This window comes from Aotus nancymaae, unplaced genomic scaffold (assembly GCF_030222135.1).
Source record: "Aotus nancymaae isolate 86718 unplaced genomic scaffold, 86718_ANA_hifiasm-v0.15.2.pri h1tg000057l, whole genome shotgun sequence".
NCBI lineage: Eukaryota > Metazoa > Chordata > Mammalia > Primates > Aotidae > Aotus > Aotus nancymaae.
The window spans coordinates 9,828,019-9,853,153 of NW_026988471.1; the positions used below are offsets into that span (position 1 = coordinate 9,828,019).

Here is a 25,135-nt window from a genome sequence, read left to right on the forward strand (position 1 = left end):
TGAAACAATAAGATACTGTACCACTACACACCAATTAGAATGGCTAAAACACAAAAGCACTGACAACACCAAAAGCTGACGAGGGTGTGGAGCAACAGGAACTCTCACTCACTGCTGTCAGAGAGACAAAAAGGTACAGGCACTTTGGAGGAGTGTCTGGCAATTTCTCAAAAACTAAACATATTGTGACCATATGATATAGCGATCAGGTTCCTTGACAGTTACCCAAACAAGATGAAAACTTATGTGTACATGAAAACCTGCATGAGAATGTTTAGAGCGGCTTTATTCCTAACTGACCAAACTGGAAAAACCAAGAGGCCTTTCAACAGGCGAATGGACAGAAAAGCTGCAGAACATCCAGACAAGAGAATGTTACTCAGCTATAAAGGAAAAGAGCTATCATGCCATAGACAGACATGGAGGAATCTCAAAAGCATAGGATTGAGTGAAAGAAGCCAATCTGAAAAGCCTACATACTGTATGATTTCAGCTCTATGACATTCTGTAAAAAGGCAAAACTAGAGATAGTAAAAGTACCAGTGATTGCTCAAGGTTATGGGGATGGAGGAAGGGATGAACAGGTGGCATAGAACAACTAAGTGGGCATCAGAAGAGAAACTTTCCTGGGATTTGAGAACACCAAATCAAAGCAGAGACAGTGTAAGTCCTAGAACTTACTTATTTCTGTACAAGGTGGGCATTTTAAAAGAATGTAGTCTATTATTTCTGGCCTACTTACATAAGCTATCTTCTTTTTTAAGAAAAAAACAAAACAAAAAAAACAAAAACAGATAATGGGCATGTTAACCAAAGACACTGCCACCTAAGTGACTACACAACCAGGACACTGAAATACTAAGTTTAATTCTGACTCTACCTCATCCAAAAGAAGAATGGTGACGAGATCAACTTGGTAAGCACCAAGATGGAGGAAAAGCTGGACCCAGGAGACAAGGCCTTTGGTCAACACTGAGGTCAAACTAGCATCTGAATAGGAAGTTGTCATTTATTTTGAAGAAAATGGACATGCCAGATGTAAGACCATTTAAGCAAAAACAAACATCATCTGATATACTAACACAAGATAATATATGTCATATGTGTATGAAGTATCTCCATGAAAGTTACACACATTTTTAACCAAGAACCAATCCGAACTGAAATTAACTTTTGAAAATGTGACAGGATGCTCAGAAAATTATTTCCTGATTGTCACACATTAATGCTTCTGTATGTCCGCTATTCCTGTGATCCAATAACTTGTGATGGGAAATGGGGAGGATATCCTTTGTTGAGAAGAAGGCCACAGATACTGTCACTACCTGAAAGTGTTTAGATTAAAATAGGAAGCCCACATTTCCCCTTTGTAAAGTCACAAACAACTTGTTTGTATTACAAAAGAATATGTATTAACCACCTGACATTTGTGTCGTTTCCCAGTTCATAGTTATGAATATATAACTGAAAAAATTACAAAACAGAACTCTACACTTTTTCCCCATAAAATTAGGTCTTTTAGCTTCCTTAACATGTCTTATCTTTCCAGATCTTTCTTATAGGCTTGGCTTTATCATTGTAAGACCTTTCTTGGACAATACAATTAGGCATATGTTTCTTTTATCCTATTATGAATCAAGACATCTTAAAAACACACATCTTTTGGAGAGGGGGAAGGGAAGGAGGGAGGGAGGAAAAACTGTTGGATACTATGCTCACTTCCAGGGTGACTGGTTCAATCGCACCCTAAGCCTCAACATCACACAATATACTCATGCAACAAACCTACACATGTACCCTCTGAATCTAAAAAAAGATTGAAATTTAAAAAAAATAAAAAATATACATCTGAATTCAAATTTGAACTCAATTTAAAGTAAATCATGTTTTGTGTCTTTTTCCTCCTTTCAGAAACTCTGAAAGACAAGAGCTTTACTGCCTCCCATTGTCTGACAGCTCTTCCCACATCCTTCCTTCATCCAAACAATGAAAACTTTCTTCTTCAGGCCAATGTCCTATCATTTTCCACACCTCATACAAGGTACCTTTCTGGCATGATCTTGTTTTCCTAGGTCCTAAAATCACGCTTTCTCTAGATGGTGCCTGGGAACACAATTCCTGAACTCTTTTCTGAGCTTTCTCCAACTCACTACCACTAGAAGAACTAACGAACACCGGTCCACTAGGCACATGAAGGGCCCCAAAACAGCCCCTTCCTTCACCATCTTGACATTCTCCACCCCCATTCACATGTGGAGTCACTGCCAACATTCTACTTGACCTTTATTCCTTTGACTTACAGTTGACTGAAACCCACAGAGCTCTTTTTGTTAATAGATGCTGCTGCTAAGCTCCATTTCACCCATTCTGCTAACTATATTTTAAAAATTGTTCTCCTTCTTTTACTCTATCCATTGCATTAAATATTTCTGAAGTTTAATCTCATTGGTTTAATCTCTTATATAAAGATCAGGTTCTAAAGTCAAACAGATAAGACTAAATGGAATATAAGCAAACCTAAACTCGAAAGGCCCATCAGTGTATTTCCCTCTGGTGTTAGAACAGGACCAGATACGGCGGAAGACTTGCATCTGGTGACTGTGTCATACCAGAAAGCCCACATCTTAAATGACCAGAATCACACTCAGTGTGGTGCTGCCATGAGAGGTACTGGGAAACAACAGACTCGAGCAGACTTTTTCAAGTAGTGTGCCTCATCTTAACCACAGAACACAAAAATAATCCAGTGACTGTTTTCTCAATTCTCCCAACCATGACCCATCACTGGAGCCATCCTAAATGCATGAGAGATAACGTAATTGATCACATAAACTGGATGCTTTAGGGAATTAGGAATGTGTTCTCTTGGTTGAGAAAGGCTTTCCCATCTCAAGTTTAGTCCAGGACATATGCCCACCGAGTGAAGGACAGCCATGTAACTGAAACTGCTTAAGAGTGCAAACACGCTCTCTTGCTCACTCCACCTCTCCCTCACATACACTTCCCTCCCTCCCCGTCCCACCTCCCCACCTCCAGCCTCCAACATCTTGAAGGGCTTTTATTGAAACTGATGTAAGCTAAATGAGCTTCTGATAGGATTTCACTTTAAATCTAATCTATAGCCACTAAAATATCCCCAAATGCAAAGAAAATGTAACAGAAATTTATTTGGCAAGAATAAATAAATAAACAAATAAAAAATAATAAACAAATAATAAAATAAATAAATAAATTTGGCAAGAATGTTTCTGACTAGTGAGATTTATAGTTGCTGTTTTCACCTTTTTCTGATATTTACATACTTTCAAAAATAACTATTACTTTATATTCATATAGAAAATCTACTTTTTAATAATTTTCAAGAGTTTATAATAATAATGGGAAATATTTAGTGGGAAAAAAGCAATATATGAAACCATATTAACAACGTTTTCGATTAAATATTGAAAAATACTGCAAACTGTTAATGTTTGCCTTTAGGTGGTGGAAGGTTATTTGAGTTTTCTTCTACTCAGCTGTATTTGCCACATTTTCTGCAAAGAGTGCACCTTGATGATATAATTGGGGAAAATAAACTTCACTTTAAAAAATCAGATTTCTTATTTAACAACGAAGAGATGTTATCACTGCTTTCTGTTTCAATAGTCAATGGCAAAACTAATGGCAGCAACAGACCTCTCTCCATCTATATTTTATATGATGAGACAACAATCCCAAATCACATCTTAAGTCATTTTCCTTGCTCACATTCACAAGTTTGTCACAATCTTTTCCGTGTATAGCTTTATTTTGCTCGACATGATATTCCCTTCTAAAAGCTACATAAGAGTACACGCTCGTATAATGCCATAATAATAATTTTTTTTTCTTTCAGTCTCCTGAGTAGCTAAGACTACAGGTGCATACCACCATGCCCAGCTAATTTTTTTTAACATTTTGCAGAAAGTGGGTCTCACTATGTTGTCCAGGCTGGCCTAGAAATTCTGCCCTCAAGTGATCCTCCTGCCTCAGCCTCCCAAAGTACTAGGATTACAGGCATGAACCACCATGCCCAGCTTAATGCCTTAATTTTATCCAAATACTCTTTGCCACTGGACCTTGTGAATTCTGTTCATCACAAGAAATCTGCTGAACATGAGAAATGATGAATAAGTATACCCATTGCACATAAATGCCTTACAATATCATTCCTCTTTTGTTGCTCAAGAAACTAGTGCTTGGAGAGAATAAGTAACTCATTCAAGGTCACAAAATTTATAAATGGTGAACCTGGTATTCAAACTCGGGTCCAAACAATCCCACAGTCTAAGTTCTTTCTACTACGCAATGTGGAATGAAGAAATGACTTTTAGATCCAGCTCTGTCACCAACTTGCCATTTGACCTTAAACAGTAACTTGCTTCCTCAACTATAAATTAAGAGCTGGACTAGATGACCTCGGAGATCCCTTTCAACTCTGATGGTCTATGCTCCAAGGCTTTCCCCTTTCCTTTAAAGAACACTGAAAAATCCTTTAGTGTGGAAAAGATTTCAGTTTCCCGTTTACATTCTGTCTGGTACAACGTTTGTACGTTGATAAAATTCCCTAAGGAAGTTTTCTTTTCATCTGACACTACTTTCCCAAACAAAGAGAATATGTTGCTACTGGTACTATAAAAGAGCAATTTCTAACAAAATTACATCTGTCACTATGTCTAACAGCGCTCTGCTTAAATGTGCACTTTAGATGAAAAAGTGATCCACCATTTTTAGGATTCTACATGGACACGAACAGATTCAGAGCCATTTCAACATATACTAATGGGGCAAAGAGGTCTCTTACTGGGGACTTCTCCAGAATATCAATTTAGTAAACATAAATGAGCCCACATGGTTGGCTTTGAACTGAAATACATCAACTGGACCAATCATGGCCCTGATTCAAACCCAAATCTTAGGGAGGAGCATGCATAGCACTTCCAGCAACTCCAGTTAAAAGCACAGGGAGAAAAACAAAAGGCATTATTTTCATTCTTTAAAACATATAATAAGGCTATCGCACTCTAGATGCAAAGCCAACTTTTGCACAAATTCCAAAAAAGTTAAGATCAAAGCTAAATGCCCTTGGTTTCATATTCTCCTTTTGGATTTTTATAGGAAAAACTTTAATCTATCTTCTTAACAGAATCATTATTAAATCTTTTGGACAAGGCTTTACTTTTGGAAATGTGTTGGCACTCCCAAACACAACTATGCATCATACCAACATTCTCAGATGTGGCTGATTAGAAGGCACTGTCAGAGCCAAGGAACTGATGCTAATCCTACTGTATAAAAATTAGACTCTGGCACACATGAGCCATGTTCTCCCTTTCTATATTTTAATAGTGATAACAGAAAAGGGCAAACGTAAAATTTCAATCTGGCATGAGTACAGTTAAGAAGCACTACAAACCAGCCATGGTCAAAATATACAACCATTATAGAAGACACTCCAAATTGTAGTAATCAGGTCACTCTCACATGTGTGCTCATTAATTTTTCAACTCCTATTAAGTGAGGGCCTACAGTGTGATAGGCATTGCTTTAGGTGCTGAGGATTTAACAGGGAAAACAAAATAATATCCCTGCATTTCTGTCTTATATTACAATGGGGAAAGATACACGTAAAGAAGTAAATAAATGTAGAGAAATATGGCTCATGAGCCATATGGTCCTGTCACAGCTACTCAACTTTGCCATTATAGTCAGAAAGTTGTCATAGATAATATATAAATGAACAGGCTCACTGTGTTTCAATAAAACTTTATTTACAAAAACAGACAGCTGGTGTTCAGTTTCCCAAACCCTAGTCGAGAGTACACCCTGCAAGATCATCTGATTCTCATTCTATGGGATCTATTTTATGACTCTGCAAATTGTAGGTAACTGGAAGCAATGCAAAAATAATTGTCTATAGATATGCAAGTGACTTACGTCTGGTGGACAGTTGATACCTTCAGAAAAGGTCCAAAATAGGTCGGGTGTGGTAGCTCACACCTGTAATCTCAGCACTTTGGGAGGCTGAGGCGAGTGGATCACCTGAGGTCAAGGAGTTCAAGACCAGTCTGACCAATATGCAGAAACCCTGTCTCTATTAAACATACAAAAATCAGCGGGGTGTGGTGGCGAGCACCTGTAGTTCCAGATACTTGGGAGGCTGAGGCAGGAGAATAGCTTAAACCTGGGAGGCAGAGATTGCAGTGAGCTGAGATCACGCCACTGCACACTCCAGCCTGGCGACAGAGTAAGACTCCATCTCAAAAAAGAAAAAAAAAGAAAAAGAAAAGGTCTGAAATAGACCATTTTGTGCCTACTTGCACATTTCCAATTCAATATAACTTTATTCCATATAAATTTGTCCTTTTTTATACTTTTCCTTTTAAATGTTAAATTAAAATTTTACCTTTTGATTTAACCATGGGCCTGATTCCCTCATTTAATTTATAGGTTAAATTAAAATGTAATTTTTTTAAATTTTTAAATAATATTTTTAAAAACAATAGAAACAGGGTCTTGGTATGTTGCCCAGGCTGGCCTCAAACTCCTGGGCTCAAGTGATCCTCCCACCTTAGCCTCCTAAAGTGCTGGATTACAGGTATGAGCCACCACACCAGTTCTAAATTAAAACTTTAACATGTATTTATTTTATAGCCATATAAGAATCATGATTTCATGTTTTAGGGGAAGTTATCTTTTAGCAGTTTTGGAGGTCTCACTAAGACACCTGATGGCTCACCTGACAGAACAAGGAAAACTTCCTCATCAGAGTATACCATACTTGGGCTCCTTAAATCCAAGCACAGTTTTCCTTGGCTCACAGAGGTGAATCCAAAGGAGCAGTAGAACTTGGCTTTGTCTTTCTTTTTTATTTATTTATTCAGTTATTTTTTTTGAGACAAGGTCTCATTATGTTGCCCAAGCTGGACTTGAACTCTTGGGCTCAAGTGATTCTCCACTGCTGAGTAGCTGGGATTACAGGTGAGATTACTGCAAAAGGCTCTGTCTAATTTTAAATTTCTTATCTAATAATTCTGTATTTGGGTTATATATATATGAATTATATTAATTAAATATCAATATATTAATATTACATATCGATATGTCATAATATATTGGTATTAATACACAGCCCATAAGTTATTCCCCATTTATGGCAGCAATGGCTGGGGATTTGGTTTAACAGTCTGACCATTTGGTGATCTATGTAAATAGATTAATGCTTTATAAAGATCTATTCTCTGTTGAGAACAAAACAGAGAATCTGATTCTTTAGTCTCTTTCATTTCTATCATAAGACTTTTCAAGTTATAAAAGGAGTTAGGATGTTATTCTAATCAAAATAATGAGCTACTGAAAGGTTTTAAGCAGAAGAGTAACATAATCTGATTTATATTTGTTTTGTTTATATGGGGGTGTGTGTGTGTGTGTGTGTGTGTGTGTGTGTGTGTGTGTTATTATTATTTTAAGTAACAGGGTCTTGCTCTGTCACCCAGGCTGGAGTGCAGTAGCACAATCATAGCTTACCACTGCCTCAAACTCCTGCACTCAAGGTTCCTCCTGTCTCAGCATCCCGAGTAGATGGGACTATAGGCGCATGCCACCACACCTGGTTAATTCTTTCTGTAGAGATGAGGTCTCACTATGTTGCCCAGGCTGGTCTCAAACTCCTGGACTCAAGCAATCTTCTTGCCTCAGCTACCCAAAACACTGGTATTACAGGTGTCAGCAACCACACTGAGCCTGTTTCATTTATATTTTTAATATTTTCAATCAGTCTGGCTGTTAAATGGAAAACAGGTTACAAGAGAGACAAAAGCAGAAGCAGAAAGATCAGTTATGGCCATTACAGTAATCCGGAGGCCTGATGGAAAGGAAGCACTGAGAAATGGCTGGATGTGGAACAAATAGTGCAAACAGCTGATGGACTGGATGAGGAGGCATGAGTGGAGAGGAGAGGAAACAGGATGGCTCCTGTGCTCTGAGCCTAGACAGCCAAGTGAGCAACACAGGGCTTCAGCTGAAATGGAGACCCGGCAGGTGGGGGGCAGGTGGGGTGCAGGTGGGGAGCTGGATCAAAAGTTCTGATGTAGACACATTAAACAGGATGTGCTATTAGACAGTCAAGTGAAGAAGCTGAGTAGACTGGTAGATATGTACCTCTGTAGCTCACAGGGAAGGCTGGAGAGGGAAAACTGGAGGTCATTAATACACAGCTGTTACATAAAGCCCAGGCATAAACGAGCTCCCTGGGAGAGAACATAAATAAAGAAGAGACAAGGACTAAGTCCTAGGGCTCACTAACATTCAGAGGTCAGGGGAGAGAGCAAGATCCGAACCCTAGGACATAACAGCAGGAGGAGGAGCCCGTGAAGACTGGACAGAGACAACCAGATGAAAGAAGGAATCCCAGGGGAACGTGGTCTTCTAGAAGCTGGGCGCAGAGTTTTAAGGAGGCCTGGTCAACTATGTTTCTAAATACGACTTGGAGATAAAGTAAAATGATCTGCTTATGAGATGTATGTGAAAGGAGAAAGGGAGGCTGACTGTACATACGCCTGTCCAGGAAGAGCAATACAGCTGGAGTAGCCCTTTTCTAAAATGCTTGAGATCACGAGGGTTTTAGATTTTGGATTTTTTTTGGGTTTTGGAATATTTATATAAAAATAATGAGACAACTTGGGATGAGATCCAAGTCTAAACATGAAATTCATTTGTGTTTCATATACACTGAAGGTCAATATACCTTTAAACATTTTATATTTTTAATAACTTCTGGCAGGAAGCAAACTTTAGGTTAAGTCCTCACATGTGAATTTTCCACTTGTGGAGTCATGTTGGCACTCAAAAAAGTTTTAAATTTTGGAATGTCTACATTTCAGATTTTCAGATTATAGAGGCTCAACCTCTACATTCTCTGTTGGCCAACATTCTCTCTGCTGTTCTCTTTTGTTTCCAGAGACTGTGGGACAAATATCATCATTTACTATTTTGCCCCAGATACGTGCTATCATCATAAGACAAAAAGTAACACCAAGTCTCTAACCCTGAAATTCAAATTTAAGATGAAGGTGGGGAGATTTTTAAAAATCTACATATAGCATCTACATATAAAAAGGGGGCTGATAAAATATCTATATAAAAAAGAGACAGATACAAAGTGCCTGACTCCTGACTTAGGGAAAACACTTAGGAAGCCACTGAACGCTGCTGCCTTCCTTCGCAGCACTTAGTCACAGATCTGTTCATCATCACCCCCGCATCTAGACTGTAAGCTCACAAGGATGGTGAGTGTACAACAGAGAATATGTTTGCTTTCTTCACCAACATATTCCTGCAGCCTAGCACAGTACTCAATATATCCTTACTGAATACATATAAGCATTTGTCGGTCTCCTACATTTACTTTTATAACATAGGAAAAGACAAAATAAAAATATTAATAGACAAAAGAGCAAAGCACTTATCCATCTAGGAATTTTATTTTATTTTATTATTATTATTTTTTTTGAGATAAAGTCTGTGTCAACCAGGCTGGAGTGCAGTGGCATGATCTCGGCTCACTGCAACCTCTCTCTCCCAGACTCAAGTGATTCTCATGCCTCAGTCTTCCAAGTAGCTGGGATTATAGGCATGTGCCACCATGCCCAGCTGTTTTTTTGTATTTTAGTAGAGACAGGGTTGTGCCTTGTTGGCCAGGCTAGTCTCGAACTCCTAGCCTCAACTGGTCCACTTGCCTTGGCCTCTCAAAGAGCTGGGATGACAGGCGTGAGCCGCTGTGCCTGGCCCATCTAGGAATTTTAGATACCTATTTTTAAGACATTGTCAAATTTACTGTTAAACAAAAACAACATATACTCTGGATAGCTGATAAAATATGACATATTTTGCTGGGCACAGTGGCTCACACTGTAATCCCAACACTCTGGGAGACCAAGGCAGGAGGACTGCTTGAGCCCAGGAGTTGGAGACCAGTCTGGGCAACATGGTGCAATCCCGTCTCTACAAAAAACAAACAAACAAACAAAAAATGGCTGGGAGTGGGCGTGGTGGCATATACCTGTAGTCCCAGCTACTCAGGAGGCTGAGGTAGGAAAATCACCTGGGCCCGGAAAGTCGTGAGGCTGTAGTGAGCCACGATCATGCCAATGTACTCCAACCTGAGGGACAGAGTCAGACCCTGTCCCAAAAAAAAAAGGGATCTTCTTTAAAAAGCTGAGGAGTAAGGCTGTGTTCTTAAGACTTTGGAAAATTATGCCAAAACACACCAGAACAGTTTGAAATACTGAACTTGAAAAAAGATACCATCTATGAAGGTCACGCAGGGATGATCAAAAAGTATCCATAAATAGCTCTCTAATAGACAATAGTCATTGACATAGTCATGGAGTTTAGAACTAGACTAACAAATTCAATTCACCACAGACAGAAGTTAAAATTGTTTACACCTAAATTTGTTTTTGTCACAAAAACTCTTAGAGGCCGGGTGTGGTGGCTCAAGCCTGTAATCCTAGAACTTTAGGAGGCCCATGAGGGTGGATCACTTGAGGCCAGGAGTTCGAGACCAGCTTGGCGAAACCCCATCTCTACTAAAAATACAAGAATTAGACAGGTGTGGCGGTGCACACCTGTAATCCCGGCACCTCGAGGGGCTGAGGTAAGAGAATCACTTGAATGCAGGAGGCAGAGGTTACAGCGAGTCAAGATTCTACCACTGCACTCTACTGAGTCACAGAGCAAGACTCTGTACAAAAAAAAAAAAACTTACAGAAAAAGCCTGATAAAAACACAATGATATCTATTTTTATTTCTTCATTGAGCAACAAAAAAATCTGCAGACTGCAAATATCCATGTATTTACTAGAAAAATTTCCATGCCGTTTCCCTAAAATGGACTTCCCAATGCTACCATGATTTGAAAAGCGTCTCCCTGACAAGCCCTACAACTCTGCAGCACATACTGCCCTGTCATCTTCACGGGGGCTGGAGCACAGATGTCTGCCCTAACCCAGTGACTGAAGCCCTGAGGAGACGGCAGCCGATGAACCCTGCAATGGTGTCAGAAGCCTCCACTCTGAGGGGAGTGTGCTAACCACTCAGCTGAGAGGCTTAGAAACATCCACTAAATGGCCGGGCACAGAGGCTCACGCCTGTAATCCCAGCACTTTGGGAGGCTGAGGTGGGTGGATCACGAGATCAAGAGATCGAGACCATCCTGGTCAACATGGTGAAACCCCGTCTCTACTAAAAATACAAAAAATTAGCTGGGCATGGTGGCACGTGCCTGTAATCCCAGCTACTCAGGAGGCTGAGGCAGGAGAACTGCTTGAACCCAGGAGGCGGAGGTTACGGTGAGCCGAGATCGCGCCATTGCACTCCAGCCTGGGTAACAAGAGCGAAACTCCGTCTCAAAAAAAGAAAAAAAGAAACATCCACTAAACAACCTTTTATTAAATTAATCAGTGTGTTTTGATTTATTTTAAACAGTCAAAACATTTTAATAAATACAGGAGTTTTTTCTTAAGAAAACATTTCAAAATAAAATACCTGGCCAGGTGCAGTGGCTCACACCTGTAATCCCAACACTTTGGGAGGCCAAGGTGGGAGGATCACTTGAGGCCAGGAGTTTGAGACCAGGCTTGGCAACACAGCGAGATCCTTTTTCTACATAAAAATTAGCTGGTGTGGCATGGTGGTACATGCCTGTAGTCATACCTACTCACAAAGCTGAGGCAGGAGGATGCTGGAGCCCCAAAGGATGAAGCTGCAGTGAGTTCTGATCACATCACTGCACTCTAGTAGGATGACAGAGCAAGACCCTGTCTCACTCAAAAATAAAATAAAATAAAGTAAAATAAAAATATAAATAAAATAAAAGTACCTAACTGCCATTCTTGAAAGCTGGGTGCAGTGATGTATTTATTCTTTATAGCAGCTTAAATATTTACATTAAGAAAGAAAAAAACAAAAACAAAGCACATACCCTTAATTAACTGAATTAATTTTTTCTTTTTTTGAGACATAGTCTCATTCTGTTGCCCAGGCTGGAGTCCACTGGTGTGGTCTTGGCTCACTACAACCTCCGCCTCCCAGGTTCAAGCGATTCTCCTGTCTCGGCCTCTCGAGTAGCTGGGACTACAGGCACGCACCACCATACCTAGTTAATTTTTGTACTTTTAGTAGAGATGGGGCTTCACCATGTTGGCCAGGCTGGTCTTGATCTCCTGTCCTTAAGTGATAGAGGGTTACAGGCGTGAGTCACCGTGCCCGGCCAACTGAATTACTTTGATTCTTCTAAATCAAACAGCTTTGCAAACAAATATGTTTTCCTCCTACATTTACCCTCAAGTTTATACATCCACATTACCAAGCAGCAAGCAATCACCACCCTGCCACCCACCCGCCACCACCAAGCAACGAGCGGGCAGCAGGAGCGCCCTGATATGCCAGGGGCTCGGAGCTCAGGAGCACTTCCAACAGAAACAGCATTAAGCACAGGGCTGGGTTTCGGGTTGGGTGCCATAGGGGACTTGGATTCCCTCTGGAGTCTACATAGTTGCCAAGGGTGTTAATTATAAAGAACTAACCCAAGATTAAATTATGTTTCAGAGGAAAACGAAGCTTGAAAAACTATTCTTGGCATTAGTCCCCGAAGCTGCAGATGAATTAGACCCTGAAGCAAACAAACAAACAAAACAATAGAACCTGGTCTCTGAGAGAAAAAAAAAAAGAGAGAAAGAACTGAGAAAATGGGACAGAGAAAATGGGACAGGGGCTGGAGACAACCCATTTGGTCTCAAAGGACAAGCCGGCTACAGGGATAACTAAGTGCCAGAAGGTCGTGTATCGGAAACTGCATTCGTTTATAAAGATTTCAATTACTCAAGAAAGATGGTATCAGATAGAAAGGTAAAAATTAACAAGCTAAAAAAATGCTAAGCTGCCTTCATCCTCAGTATGCCCCAAAAAGGAGGAAAAAGGTTTTCAACTTGATTTATATGATGTTAATACAAATCACAGTCCAGACCTCCTAAACTTGGCACGGATCATACATTAAACACACATTTCTCTGGTTCTACAGGACTCAAATGAACCTTTGTGCCAAATGTCAGCTTGGTAAGTTTGATAAAATCTTATGAAAAATGGCAGGCTTTCAGACCCCTGGGCTCTCTCTTTGCTTTGAAGGAGTATTACAAAGAGCAGTTTCAAAGTAAAGACAAGTGGTGCTATAAAACATCACTCAGTGCTATGGGAGCAGGTCAGAATGGTAGGTCAGAAGGGAGCGCTGGAATCCAGGTTTCAGTATAATGCGTAGCTTAACAAAAGCAACTTCTGCTCACACCGTCCCCACATGCAGTTCACCTTGGAGAGAACTCTCTGGATTTTTTTTTCACAGCTTTCTGTTACATCTTAGGTACAAAGCTAAAACTAAAAAGGTCTTATAAAATAAGCTAACATTTGTCAAGAAGGCAATTTCTCATCACCTGGCTGTCATCCAGCCCCTCAGACTCATGCTAATTAAAGTTCCCATTGCTTGGAACAAAAAAGCCCATCCTAAGAAATTGATTCAGAGAACCAGAAGTAAACGACGGTTTTCGTACAGTTCTAAGATAATGGAAGTGTCATAAACCTGGCAATGACAAATAATAGACATAACTAAAAATGTTTTAGGTAATTTCAATACCTTAGAATTAATATTTTCAAGGTTAACTGAAGAAACCAGGAATCAATTTGTGTATAAAATAAAACTTCAGGGCTCACGCCTGTAATACCAGCACTTTGGGAGGCCGAGGCGGGAGGATCACTTGAGGCTAGGAGTTTAACACCAGCCTGGTCAATATGAGGAAACCCTGTCTCTACTAAAAATACAAATAAAATTAACTGGGCATGGTGGCACATGCCTGTAATCCCGGCTACTCGGAAGGCTGAAGCACAAGAATCGCCTGAACCCAGGAGGCAGAGGTTGTAGGAAGCCAAGATTGTGCCACTGCACTGTAGCCTAGGTGACACAGTAAGACTGTCTCAAAAATAGTAATAATAATAATAATAAAAACTAGCCAGGAGTGGTAGACGCCTGTAATACCAGATACTCTGGAGGCTGAAGCAGGAGAATTGCTTGAACCTGGGAGGCAGAGGCTGCAGTGACCTGAGATCGTACCACTGCACTTAAGCCTGGGCAACAAAAACTCTGTCTCGAAAAAAAAATTAAAACTTAAAAAAAATACAACTTCACACATATACTGAAAGATAATATATCCAAGTATTAATAGTAGTTATATTATTATCAAGAGGGAATAGGTGGTTTTTATTTTTGTATACTTTGAAACCCACTTAGAATAGGAATATGCATACATTGTTGGCATAAACAAAAAGCTGTTTTGCTTTCTTTAAAAGATCATTTTAGGCCGGGCGCGGTGGCTCAAGCCTGTAATCCCAGCACTTTGGGAGGCCGAGGCGGGTGGATCACGAGGTCAAGAGATCGAGACCATCCTGGTCAACATGGTGAAACCCCGTCTCTACTAATACAAAAAATTAGCTGGGCATGGTGGTGCGTGCCTGTAATCCCAGCTACTCAGGAGGCTGAGGCAGGAGAATTGCCTGAACCCAGGAGGCGGAGGTTGCAGTGAGCCGAGATCGCGCCATTGCACTCCAGCCTGGGTAACAAGAGCGAAACTCCGTCTCAAAAAAAAATAAAAATAAAAAAAAATAAAATAAAAGATCATTTTATAAAATACAGAAAATGTCAAAGGGAAAATAATTTTTAATATTCTCCTGTCTCTTCCTGGACTCAGAATGACATCGTCATCCGCACATTTGCCCAAGCAATAACTGGGGTGTCATCCTTGGTCCTTTGCTGTTCCTTATTCCCCACACCCATCAATTTCAAGTCTATCTCACAGCCATAACAACACTCCCAATTCTATCCCCATGGCCACCACCCTCACACAAGCCGGTAAGGTGGCCTCACTGCAACCGTCTTCAGGACAGTCCCTCCCCACCTCTCCACAACGAGGCTCTCCAGCCTCCATCTCCTCCTCTACTACGCACACTACTCAAAGCAAGCCGCACTACACACTAAGAATGCTTTTCACCTTCCCACTAGTTGATTCTATCTATGGGGAAGGGATCTAAGATCCAAGGCATGGGGAGGCACTTGCTGTCCATGTTGCTGTATTGATCAAAATACAATAAGCACTTCTAAGAGGAAGCTGAAAGAGACCTTTCTCATGATGAACAGGTTAGGGGCAAGCTGATTTATTCTGCCTCTCCTTACAATGTTCTCCAAAGGGTCAGAGACTGGGAGAAAACTATGTAGCATTGGTCCAAGGGAAGGCATTTCTTGTGATCGGTATAACCCTCAATAAATGAACATCTCTCAGACACGCCACTGGGGAATTTAAGGATGAATCCTCTGAAAGTACTGCTTACCAGATCAGACTTCTCACAAATTATCCCAGAACCACGAAGAGCCACAACTACTACAGAGGGAGCCTGGCACAGGTAATGCAGGTGCCATCATCTCTCCTGTGGGCTGCCACAGTCTGTGTTTGTTGCGTCTTGTGGTGGCAAAAGGAATCTTTTCACAACACAGATCTGATCCTATCACTCCCCTGCTTACAACTCTGCCAGGACTCCCTGCCCTACATCCCCACAGCTGGCTCACAAGACCCCTCCTAATCTGGCTTTCCACCTGTCCCCCAACTTGAATGCTGAGACATGGGAGGCACTTGCTCCCTCAGCTCTGCACCCACTGTTCTCTCTACTGTCAAGATCTTTCTCCCATCTGTCCGAACTGGAAAAGCTGACTGAAAAGGAAAATAAAAAATCCTTCTCCCGTTCGGCACCTCACTCTACCCCACCCCTTCACCCAGTCTACACAGCTATCCTCAGGTCCCTCCTTCAAAGTCTCTCCCTCTGGTAAGTTTTCTCTGAGTGCCAACCACACTTCTCATCAGCTCCCGGGCCCTCGGGGGTACAGGGTCTCTCCTACGTGCTCCCGCAGTACCCTGGCAGCACTCCTCACACTGAATTGCAATTGCCTATCTTCTTGTTGGATTCCCAACAGTAACTCCTCAAGGCGAATGGCCGTACCCTAGACACTGTAATACTGCCAGCACACAGCACAGTTCCTGACACACAGTTGATGCAGTCTGTAGTATTTATTAACAAATGAATACAAGGAAAGATGGATAAGTTGATAGGAATATGAACGCAGTATCTGTGAGAGTCCAGGGGAAAAGGAACGAATGGCAACTTAGGAAAACCAAAATGCTTCCTGTTTGAACAGCCTTCATTTCACTATAAACCAAATGAAATATCTCAAAGTGCTTCCAACTACACATCAGTATCCCGAAACCGCACAGTCAACAGCAAGCGGCATGTTTTTTTTCAAAAATACAAAGCTGAGCAATTTTAAAAGGACCATGGTAGACAGGAAGAATTTTCATACCTGGAGGCTGATAATGGTTATGGAGAGTTCACCTCCCTCAAATTCTGATCTTCAGTACCCCTCACTCGACCCTCTTCTCAAATCTCAGATAAGGGAGATGTCTGCTGAGTATAAAGTAACCTAATGCCAACTTTATACTATGTGCTTTTCTGTTTATGAGATCATATTTCCTTATGTTTCGTTTCTACTATAAACTTTAAAAGGGTAGGGAGCTTCTGGCTATTTAAGAATTATAAGGAGAGGGGGAAAAAGATTTTTTTTTTTGCAAACTACATGCCATCCCTGATCAGGATGATCTATGATAATTTCTTTTATATGTAACTTATTTTTAAAAGAAACAAACTACAGTGAGATGACTTGAAGAGTAAAAGACTTTTTAGAATTAGACCTTCGGATCACTAATATCTGAAAGTTTGAGATTCTGAAATACTTGGAAACCAAAAAAAATGTAAATCAGAAGAATAAATACTAATTTCTAATGTCTGTTTTAACATAATATTAAATAGTTCCCATAAAAGAATGTATAAGCATGAACTGACTGGCTCCAGAAAGCAAACTCAACCTACAAGTGAGTCTACTGTGTCTAATGTACACAGCCACCTGTAGATCCAAGTTCTTCAATACACCCAGTTGAAAAAGTATCTTTGGTTGGGCATGGTGGCTTATGCCTGTAATCCCAGCACTTTGGGAGGCCCAGGTGGGAGGATCACTTGAAGTCAGGAGTTTGAGACCAGCCTGGCCAACAAAGCAAAACGCCATCTCTACTAAAAATATAAAAATTAGCCAGGTGTGGTGGCACGCATCTGTAATCCCAGCTATAAGAGGCTGAAGTTGAAGAATAACTTGTACCCAGGAGGTGGAGGCTGCAGTGAGCCGAGGCTGCAGCACTGCACTCCAGCCTGGGTGACAGCCGGACTCCATCTCAAAAAATTAAATAAGTAATAAAAAGTAACTTTGCTTGTCTTATTTTTTCTGAAACTCCTCTATGTATTACTTACCGGAATGTAATAGATGCCCATCTTGGGGGTTTCACTGGCCGTAAGAAGCATGCCTAAAAAGAAACACGATGAAAAAGGTCAATGCATGGGAAAAAGAAAGTGCCCTTTTCTATTTGTTTTCCATTTTGAAATGCCTGAGGAACTTCTGTTAGTCAGTGAACAAAGTAAAGTATTTCCCACGAAATGTCATAGCAAATTCATAACTTGGACATTAAACTGACTGCAAAACCAAGTGACTATATTTTATTATAGTCTATACCAGAAAGGCCTAGAGGGACCCAAAAGTCCCGGCCACAGCATAGTCATTCCCTCACCACGGATTCTAACAGACTGAACCAACAAGGTGGGTAATCACTGAGTCTCCCTGGGATCAGCATATAAGAAAGCAAAACTGAAGAAAGGGATAACTTTCTGGCATTCAGTAAAGGATTCTCTATAACCCCAGGAGCAACCTATAAATACATTATTATTTGGTACTAAACTCCTTAGTATCGAAGTATTCAAATATCTCAGTTTGTTCCCTTTTCTCTGCCATTTTTGCAATATACTCCTTCCCCAAGTGTTTTAAAGCAGCTCCAACACAGCAATAAGCAAATGCCAAAACTCCCTAGAACCCCTGCTCCCGACTGCTGCACTTTAAATAAAACTGAAACCAGAAAGCCTTCGGCCAGTCCTTCATAAGAATCCAGGCACTTTCACATAGATTATCTTAGTGAGCATGCAACAACTCTCTAAATTAACAAATATCATCAGTCCTATTTTATTGATCAGAAAAATAAAGCTGAAAGGGACTGATGTCCCAGTCATGAGTGAGGGAATGTTAAAACTAAAGTTGAACTCAAGAGCTCCTGTTTTTAAATAAAGACTTCTATAGATCAGCTAAATCATAATTCATTAAAAAAAAATCTATTTGTAAGATACAAGAGGAATTCACAGAGGGAAGACATTTAGATGATCAGATCACATAATGATAAATTAATATACCAATGTTAAGGGTAACGATTAGATTCTATTTTTAAAAATATTTTTTGCTGCCTTTCCTTTTGTTACACAAATGTTTGTAAATGTGATGATATCTGACTCTGTTACAGAAATGAAATGTTGAGTGAATAGAATGAATTACCACTCAAGGAACTCAATGTTATCTTATCAAAACCACATCTTGCCCATAACAGGGCTAGTGGCAGCTAGCCTTGAACTGGGAGCAATAGGTCACCAAAAATACATACACACACACACACACCCGCCCCGTAAAAACATCTAAAAAGCACCTAATGAAGTCCAAAAAAAGCAAGAATAATGTCTAAATTAAACCAAAACAAAATCAGTGCTGTTTTTCATAGCTTGCAACCCCTGTAGACTCTTCCATCTCAGCACTTTTTCTGGCCTTGCAAACAATGTTCTCCGAGGTCATGATGGACAGAAACAACCTCTACTGATTGTGCTTTCTAGGTCTCCACTACAGCACTGCCGAAAGAGCTCCAGGAGCTCTTGGACATAATTAAAGAAGTTCTGGAGATAGAAGCCACATCTTTACAGCCAAAAGGAAGGTTCCTACTAAGGACCTCTCCTAAGCCTTCTCCACTGGCTCAACCCTGAACACTCAACAGTGAACATTCCACAAGGAAATACACCACCACCTACCAAACCACAGAAAGGGCTCTAATTTAATTACACAAAAAAACTCAGACTGGTCACAGCTAGACTGTTTTCTAAAATGGAGGAGGATCTCGCCTAGCCACATATAGCTGATGACACAGGCAGGTCTACTACCGCACTAACGTGAGGAGCTCCGGTCAGGGCTGAAAGCAATTATGAATGAGAAAAAGAACTTCAAAGTCCAAAGAGGATCAGCAGCTTCTAACAAGCAGAAACAGAAAAATAAACCAGTGTAAAAAAGACTTTGTTCAGCAGAAATTAAGATCATCAAGGCAGGAGAAAAGAAGAGCGTGAGCATCGTGCCAGGCATGTCACATCCTCTGCAAATTACCTCCCTTGCTCAGGGCCACCACATAGCTAGTAAGTAGAGCTGCTGACAGTCTACCAACTCCAAACCCCGTAACACAGGGTCTGACACTTCATCAACTAAGATAAGATAGAATGTAAAAACCTCTTACATGATCCAATAAGAAACCATTTAAAAAAGTCAGTATAAATACCACATGGCAATGTGAAAGGTGTGTTTAATACAATGTCAAACTAAAAAGCAAAAGATAACCCTAAGTACAGTGTGAGGATAGCTTAAAACATGTGAACACAGGATGAATATGAGTTCACTACTGAAGACAGTAATAGTACTTGTGAAGAGATTGGGGCATTGAGGACCTTTTTCCTTTAAATTTATTTTAATGTTGTTTATTATTGTTTCCAAATAAAACTACACATTTTTAAAGGAAGAAAAAGATATCAGCACCTAGAGTCAAAAGAACATATTTGCAATATGAACCAGTACTCTATAGTGTACAGCATACTGTATACACTGTATACTGTAATAATATAATCAAAGGGAATTTGACAAAATAGTGCCCTCCCCAGAAACATGCACGAGTCGGTACTCATTTGCATGTGCTCTGGGGACTACGGGGCTCACTGAAGCTCACAACGCAGAATTAGAAACAGTGCTCTAAGTGTGTCCCCAGGTCCAGACTGCAAACTGTTACCAGCCAGGAAATACGTGCAGAAGCTGAAAAGCAGCATTTAGAAACCTGCAATTAACACTGCAGTGACATGCAAACGTGTGATCGTTTTCCCAGACATGTCAATGTGCAGTAGATTAGAAACTTCAAAACAAAAAACCAAAATCCTGGTTCTTCACCAAACATGTTGGGAAGCGCTGCATGAAAACATACGGTATCAGTCACTGCCTTGAAGAGCTCAGAGGAGACAGGCTGTGCACACAGAACTGTGCCAAAGGGGACTGGCAGGGACGCTCCTGCCCTATATAGAACCTCAGATAAAAGTATGGGCCATTTGAGTTTACTGTACAAGGCACCAAAGATATTTACAGATGACCCCAACAGTTTCCCATGTATTTAGAGGGCATGGACAGGGAATAAAAGGCTCTTTCACCTTTACCAACAGAGGGAGTCTCCAACAGCCCTGTAAGGCAGGTAAAAATGCTGAGGTTGGGTAATTTCCACCACTATTAAAGCCTGAACTGGATCTTTCTTGAGCCCAGTGCCCACCTTCTTTTCTCTCTACCAGTGGTTCTGAAACCACTAATCCTGATTCCACAGGTCTGGAGTGGGACTCAGACATGCGTAAGCTTTACAAGCTCCCCGTGACATGAATCTGATGCACACCCAAGTCACAGAGCTGTGCTGTCTCTCCAAGTGCCTTGACCTGCATGGAGCAGCTGCTCACTGCACAGGTGCTGCATAGGTGGCCGGATGAGCAACGAGGCAGGAAGGCGGAACCATTTCCCAATATACTGCTTGGTATAAAAAAAAATTACAAAACCATATCATGATTATGCTTCAATTACTCCAAAATGAGTAAGTGAAAAAAAAAAGACAGTTTCAGCTTTTCTAAAATATGATTAAGCCCACAATGATTAAGCATAAGACAAAAAGAGCAGAGCTGGAGGAAAAGGTGTGAGAAAGCAAGGAAAAGCAGAGCACATGAATCTGCCATACTCAGATCCGAGCCATAGAGAAGGGGCGCGTACTGGTCCTGCTCTGCTTGCTCTCTTATGAAATAAATGATTTGGCTACCTTTCCTACTCTTGATTAACCTCTTGGGAGTTATTAGATAGTAATAGTCATTCCTTTGTCCAAAACATCATGCTTAAAATCGTCAGTTTGCAAGAAACCGTACTTTGTAATGAAGACATCACTTAACAATGGGATCAACCTTACCTCTCTCGGACACTGCGACGATGTGCTGTGATACAATCTGACATGGAGACCCAGCAGCCTGCACATCACTCTTGCCCTAAATTTAACCTAAGCTTAATTAAATTTTTAGACTTAACTTTCTATTTTAGAAAAAATACAGGGTAAAGAATCAATTTAAACAACATCATGAGGAAAAAAAAATCACAGAAATCAAGGATGAGGGATATTCTATGAGACCACTGGTCTGATCTTTGAAAAGTCAGTATCATGGAGAAGACAAGAAAAAGATGGAGGAGACTATTCTGGATTGAAAGAAACTAGAAATACAAAAGATACATAAAGATATACAAAGCTAAATGTAACACACAACTTCAATTATATCCTGGTTCAAAAACAAACAAACCTAACTAAAAAAGGGCATTTCGGGAACAATTAGGAGAACCTGAAAATGGACTGGATGTAAGATAATATTAGAAAAGGGCTGCCATTTTTATTAGGCACGATAAGGGACCTAATAAATTTCAATGAATTTCAGGAGATCAATGCCACGCTCAGTACAGGTGACTGCCACCATGTCTGCAGCTGGCTTTTGAGTGATTCCACAAAGAAATCAGAACCACCACAGAAGCACATAGATAAATAAAGCAATTACGGTGAAGATCAACAATAACAAACATTGAGGAGAGGCCATAAAGATGTTTACCACTTTTTCAACTTTTCTGTATGTTTGAAAAAAAATTTTTTTTTTTTAGATGGAGTCTTGCTCTGTCCCCCAGGCTGGAGTATAGTGGCATGATCTTGGCTCATTGCAACCTCTGCCTCCTGGGTTCAAGCAATTCTCCTGCCTAAGCCTCCTGAGTAGCTGGGATTACAGGCGTGCACCACCACACTTGGCTAATTTTGTATTTTTAGTAGAGACAGGGTTTCAGCATGTTGGCCAGACTGGTCTCAAACTCCTGACCTAAAGTGATCTGCACACCTCAACCTCCCAAAGTGCTAGGATAACAGGCATGAGCCACCGTGCCTGGCCTGAAATTTTTCACAATTAAATACTGTGGATAAAGTGACCTTTTTGTTTCTATTAGTAATACGGACTAGGGGTCAGCAAATTGTCTCTGCAAAAGGTCAGGCAGTAAACACTTCAGGCTTTGCAGGCCACTTGGTCACTGTTAAAACTACCCACCTCTGCACAGTGCTGCAAAAGCCACATGGACAATGTCTAAACGAACAAGGGTGGCTGTGTTCACATCAAACTTTATGCTGAAAGACACTGAAATCTGGATTTCAGTCACAAAAATTTGAATTTCCAAGCCATAAAATATTATTATTATTCTGATTTTTTTCCCCCAACGATTTAAAAATATAAAACCCATTCTTAACTCAAAGGCTGCAAATTGCCAGCTGGAGGACTGGATTTGGCCTATAGGTTAGTTTACCAAATAAGATTGTTTTAAATACTACACATTAAGAATGTTTTCGGACCAAACTGTCAAACATTTCTTCATAAATATTACTTTAATAAGTAATTATTAAAATCACTGTGCTATAAATGCTTCTATAATTAAAATGTTACAAACATAATTGTTTTTTTAAGTCTTACTTTGTCACCCAGGCTGGATACTCCTGGGCTCAAGTGATCCTCCTGCTTCAGCTCTCCAAGTAGCCAGGACTGCAGGCATGTGCCACTGGCTCCTGCTAATTTTTTTTTTTTTTTTTTGAGACAGAGTTTCACTCTTGTCACTCAGGCTGGAGTGCAATGGCACATTCTCAGCTCACCGCAACCTCTGACTCTAGGGTTCAAGCGATTCTCCTGCCTCAGCCTCCCTAGTAGCTGGGACTACAGGCGTGTGCCATTGCCTCCTGCTAATTTTTTTTTTTTTTAATTTTTAGTAGAGACAGGGTCTTGCTATGCTGACAAGGCTGGTCCTGAACTCCTGGTCTCAAGTGATCCTCCTGCCTCAGTTTCTCAAAGTTCTGGGATTATATGCATGAGTCACTGCACTAGGCCATAATAATCTTCATTAACTAAGTGTTCTAGGTGTTTTTCCCAGAGAGAAACACTTTTACATTTCATTAAAAAGCATGCTTATTTTACCATTTTTATGTCATTTTAAATGACAATGAAATCATTAAAAATTTTACTACAAGACCCAGAGAAGATCCCCATGTGACTGTGCGCACCTATAGTCTAAGCTACTCAGGAGGCCTAGGCAGAATCACTTGAGCCCAGGGGTTCAAGGCTGTAGTGAGCTACCATTGTGCCATTACACTCCAGCTTAGGAGACAAAGTGAAACCCTGTCTCTAAAAAAATAAAATCAGTATTCCAGAGATGTGTGGTTGAATTATCAACACCCTCTCAATCCATTTTAAGTCTCTTCCTTAGCGGTCACCTGGGTAACAACATTCCCTGCTAACATCAGCTTCCTTCCTCTCCTTGTCCTTGTGATTCCAACAACTGTCAACAGTGGTGGAATTTCAAGAATGGGTTCCTCAATAGTTTGAGATGAGCCTGAGTATTTCTCAGAAAGGGGCTTCTTTGCCAAGTAATCATACCCTTTGTGGGTTAATAGATCTTTACACTCATTAAAGGTGGGGGAGAGATGCACAAAAACTGACCTTAGAAATCACGCTGACCACAAGAAGAGTGCAACCTCCAGCTCTGCCTCATGGAGAAGCTGGTTAGGCACAGCAGCCTGGGGAGGCCAACAGATTGGCACTTATTTCAGTAGGTGTCTCTTTGGGCTTCTACATTCTTAGAAAAACTGAGGCAGCCGACCAGCCTCAATAATCCCTGCTCCACTGAGCCAGGCAAAAGCACCATTAATGCCTTGTACCTTGCCAGCATCCTAAAGAGTTGAAGCTCTCCCAGTTTAGACCAGCACTGTCCAATGGAGAGAGCTGTGAGCCACACGTGATTTAAAAATTTTTAGTAGCCATATTAAAAAAAAAGTAAAATTAATTTTAACATCTAAAATATTTTCAACATGTAATTAATATAAAATTATTAATCTATTATACATACTTTTTTTCATAGATTGTCTTTTAAATCCAATGTACGTTTTATACTCACAGTAAATGTCAACGCCCATGAGTGGCTACTGGCTACCAAACTGTACAGCCCAAGGTGAGAATCTCTCTCTCTCCCCACTCTCTGCGCCCTTCAAACTGTCACTCCCCGCATCGTGCTACCCCTGCTCATCACCCTTGGCCCAACCTCAGCTCAACCTGGTTTACTCCCTTACCTACTTAGCCCAGACCCCAGTGTAGGTCATTTCAATATCCTAACTAGAACCCAGCATCCTCAGCTGCAATCTGTTCTTGAACTCACCAGAATTTCACTTTACTCCCATGATCATAATAAAATTCTCTCAACTATCACAGATGAAATGCAAGTTACAAGGTCTAGGGTTTCTCATCTTTCCTGGGAGAGCACTGTGTAATTAGAAACAGCATGGGGTCCAGAATCAGGAAGGCTGGGTTCTAACTGAGGCTCTGCCACACACCAGCTGGGTGACCAAGCCTGAACAAATTACCCAATTTTTCTGACCCCTTAAGAGGCAAGGAAAAAAGAGACAGAAAGAAAGAAAAAAGAAAAAAAAAAGCCATGGACCACTGACTACACAGTTATGAAAGATTAAATGGTAAGTCTATATTACAGCATCCATCATCCAGATTGATAACAGCAGCATTCAACCAATCTTAGCTCTTTCCTTCCTGTCCCAACTTCTGTAATCCTCACTAGCTGCTGAGCAATGCCCACTGAATCTCTCCCATACATCAAAAACTGTGGGGCCTGGCACTGTCATGCTGTCCATTCCTGCCCAGTTTCTTA

General features: G+C 40.6%; 1 protein-coding gene across 2 annotated transcripts in view; it reads right to left on the reverse strand.

The window, feature by feature from the left end:
- NOL10 (nucleolar protein 10) overlaps positions 1 to 25,135 on the reverse strand; it is a 113,039-nt gene that overhangs the window by 48,801 nt on the left and 39,103 nt on the right. For both annotated transcript variants that reach the window (XM_012438864.2, XM_012438865.3), the window contains exon 13: positions 17,467 to 17,519. In XM_012438864.2, the coding sequence (XP_012294287.2) occupies positions 17,467 to 17,519 (53 nt within the window). The remainder of the gene's footprint in view (positions 1 to 17,466; positions 17,520 to 25,135) is intronic.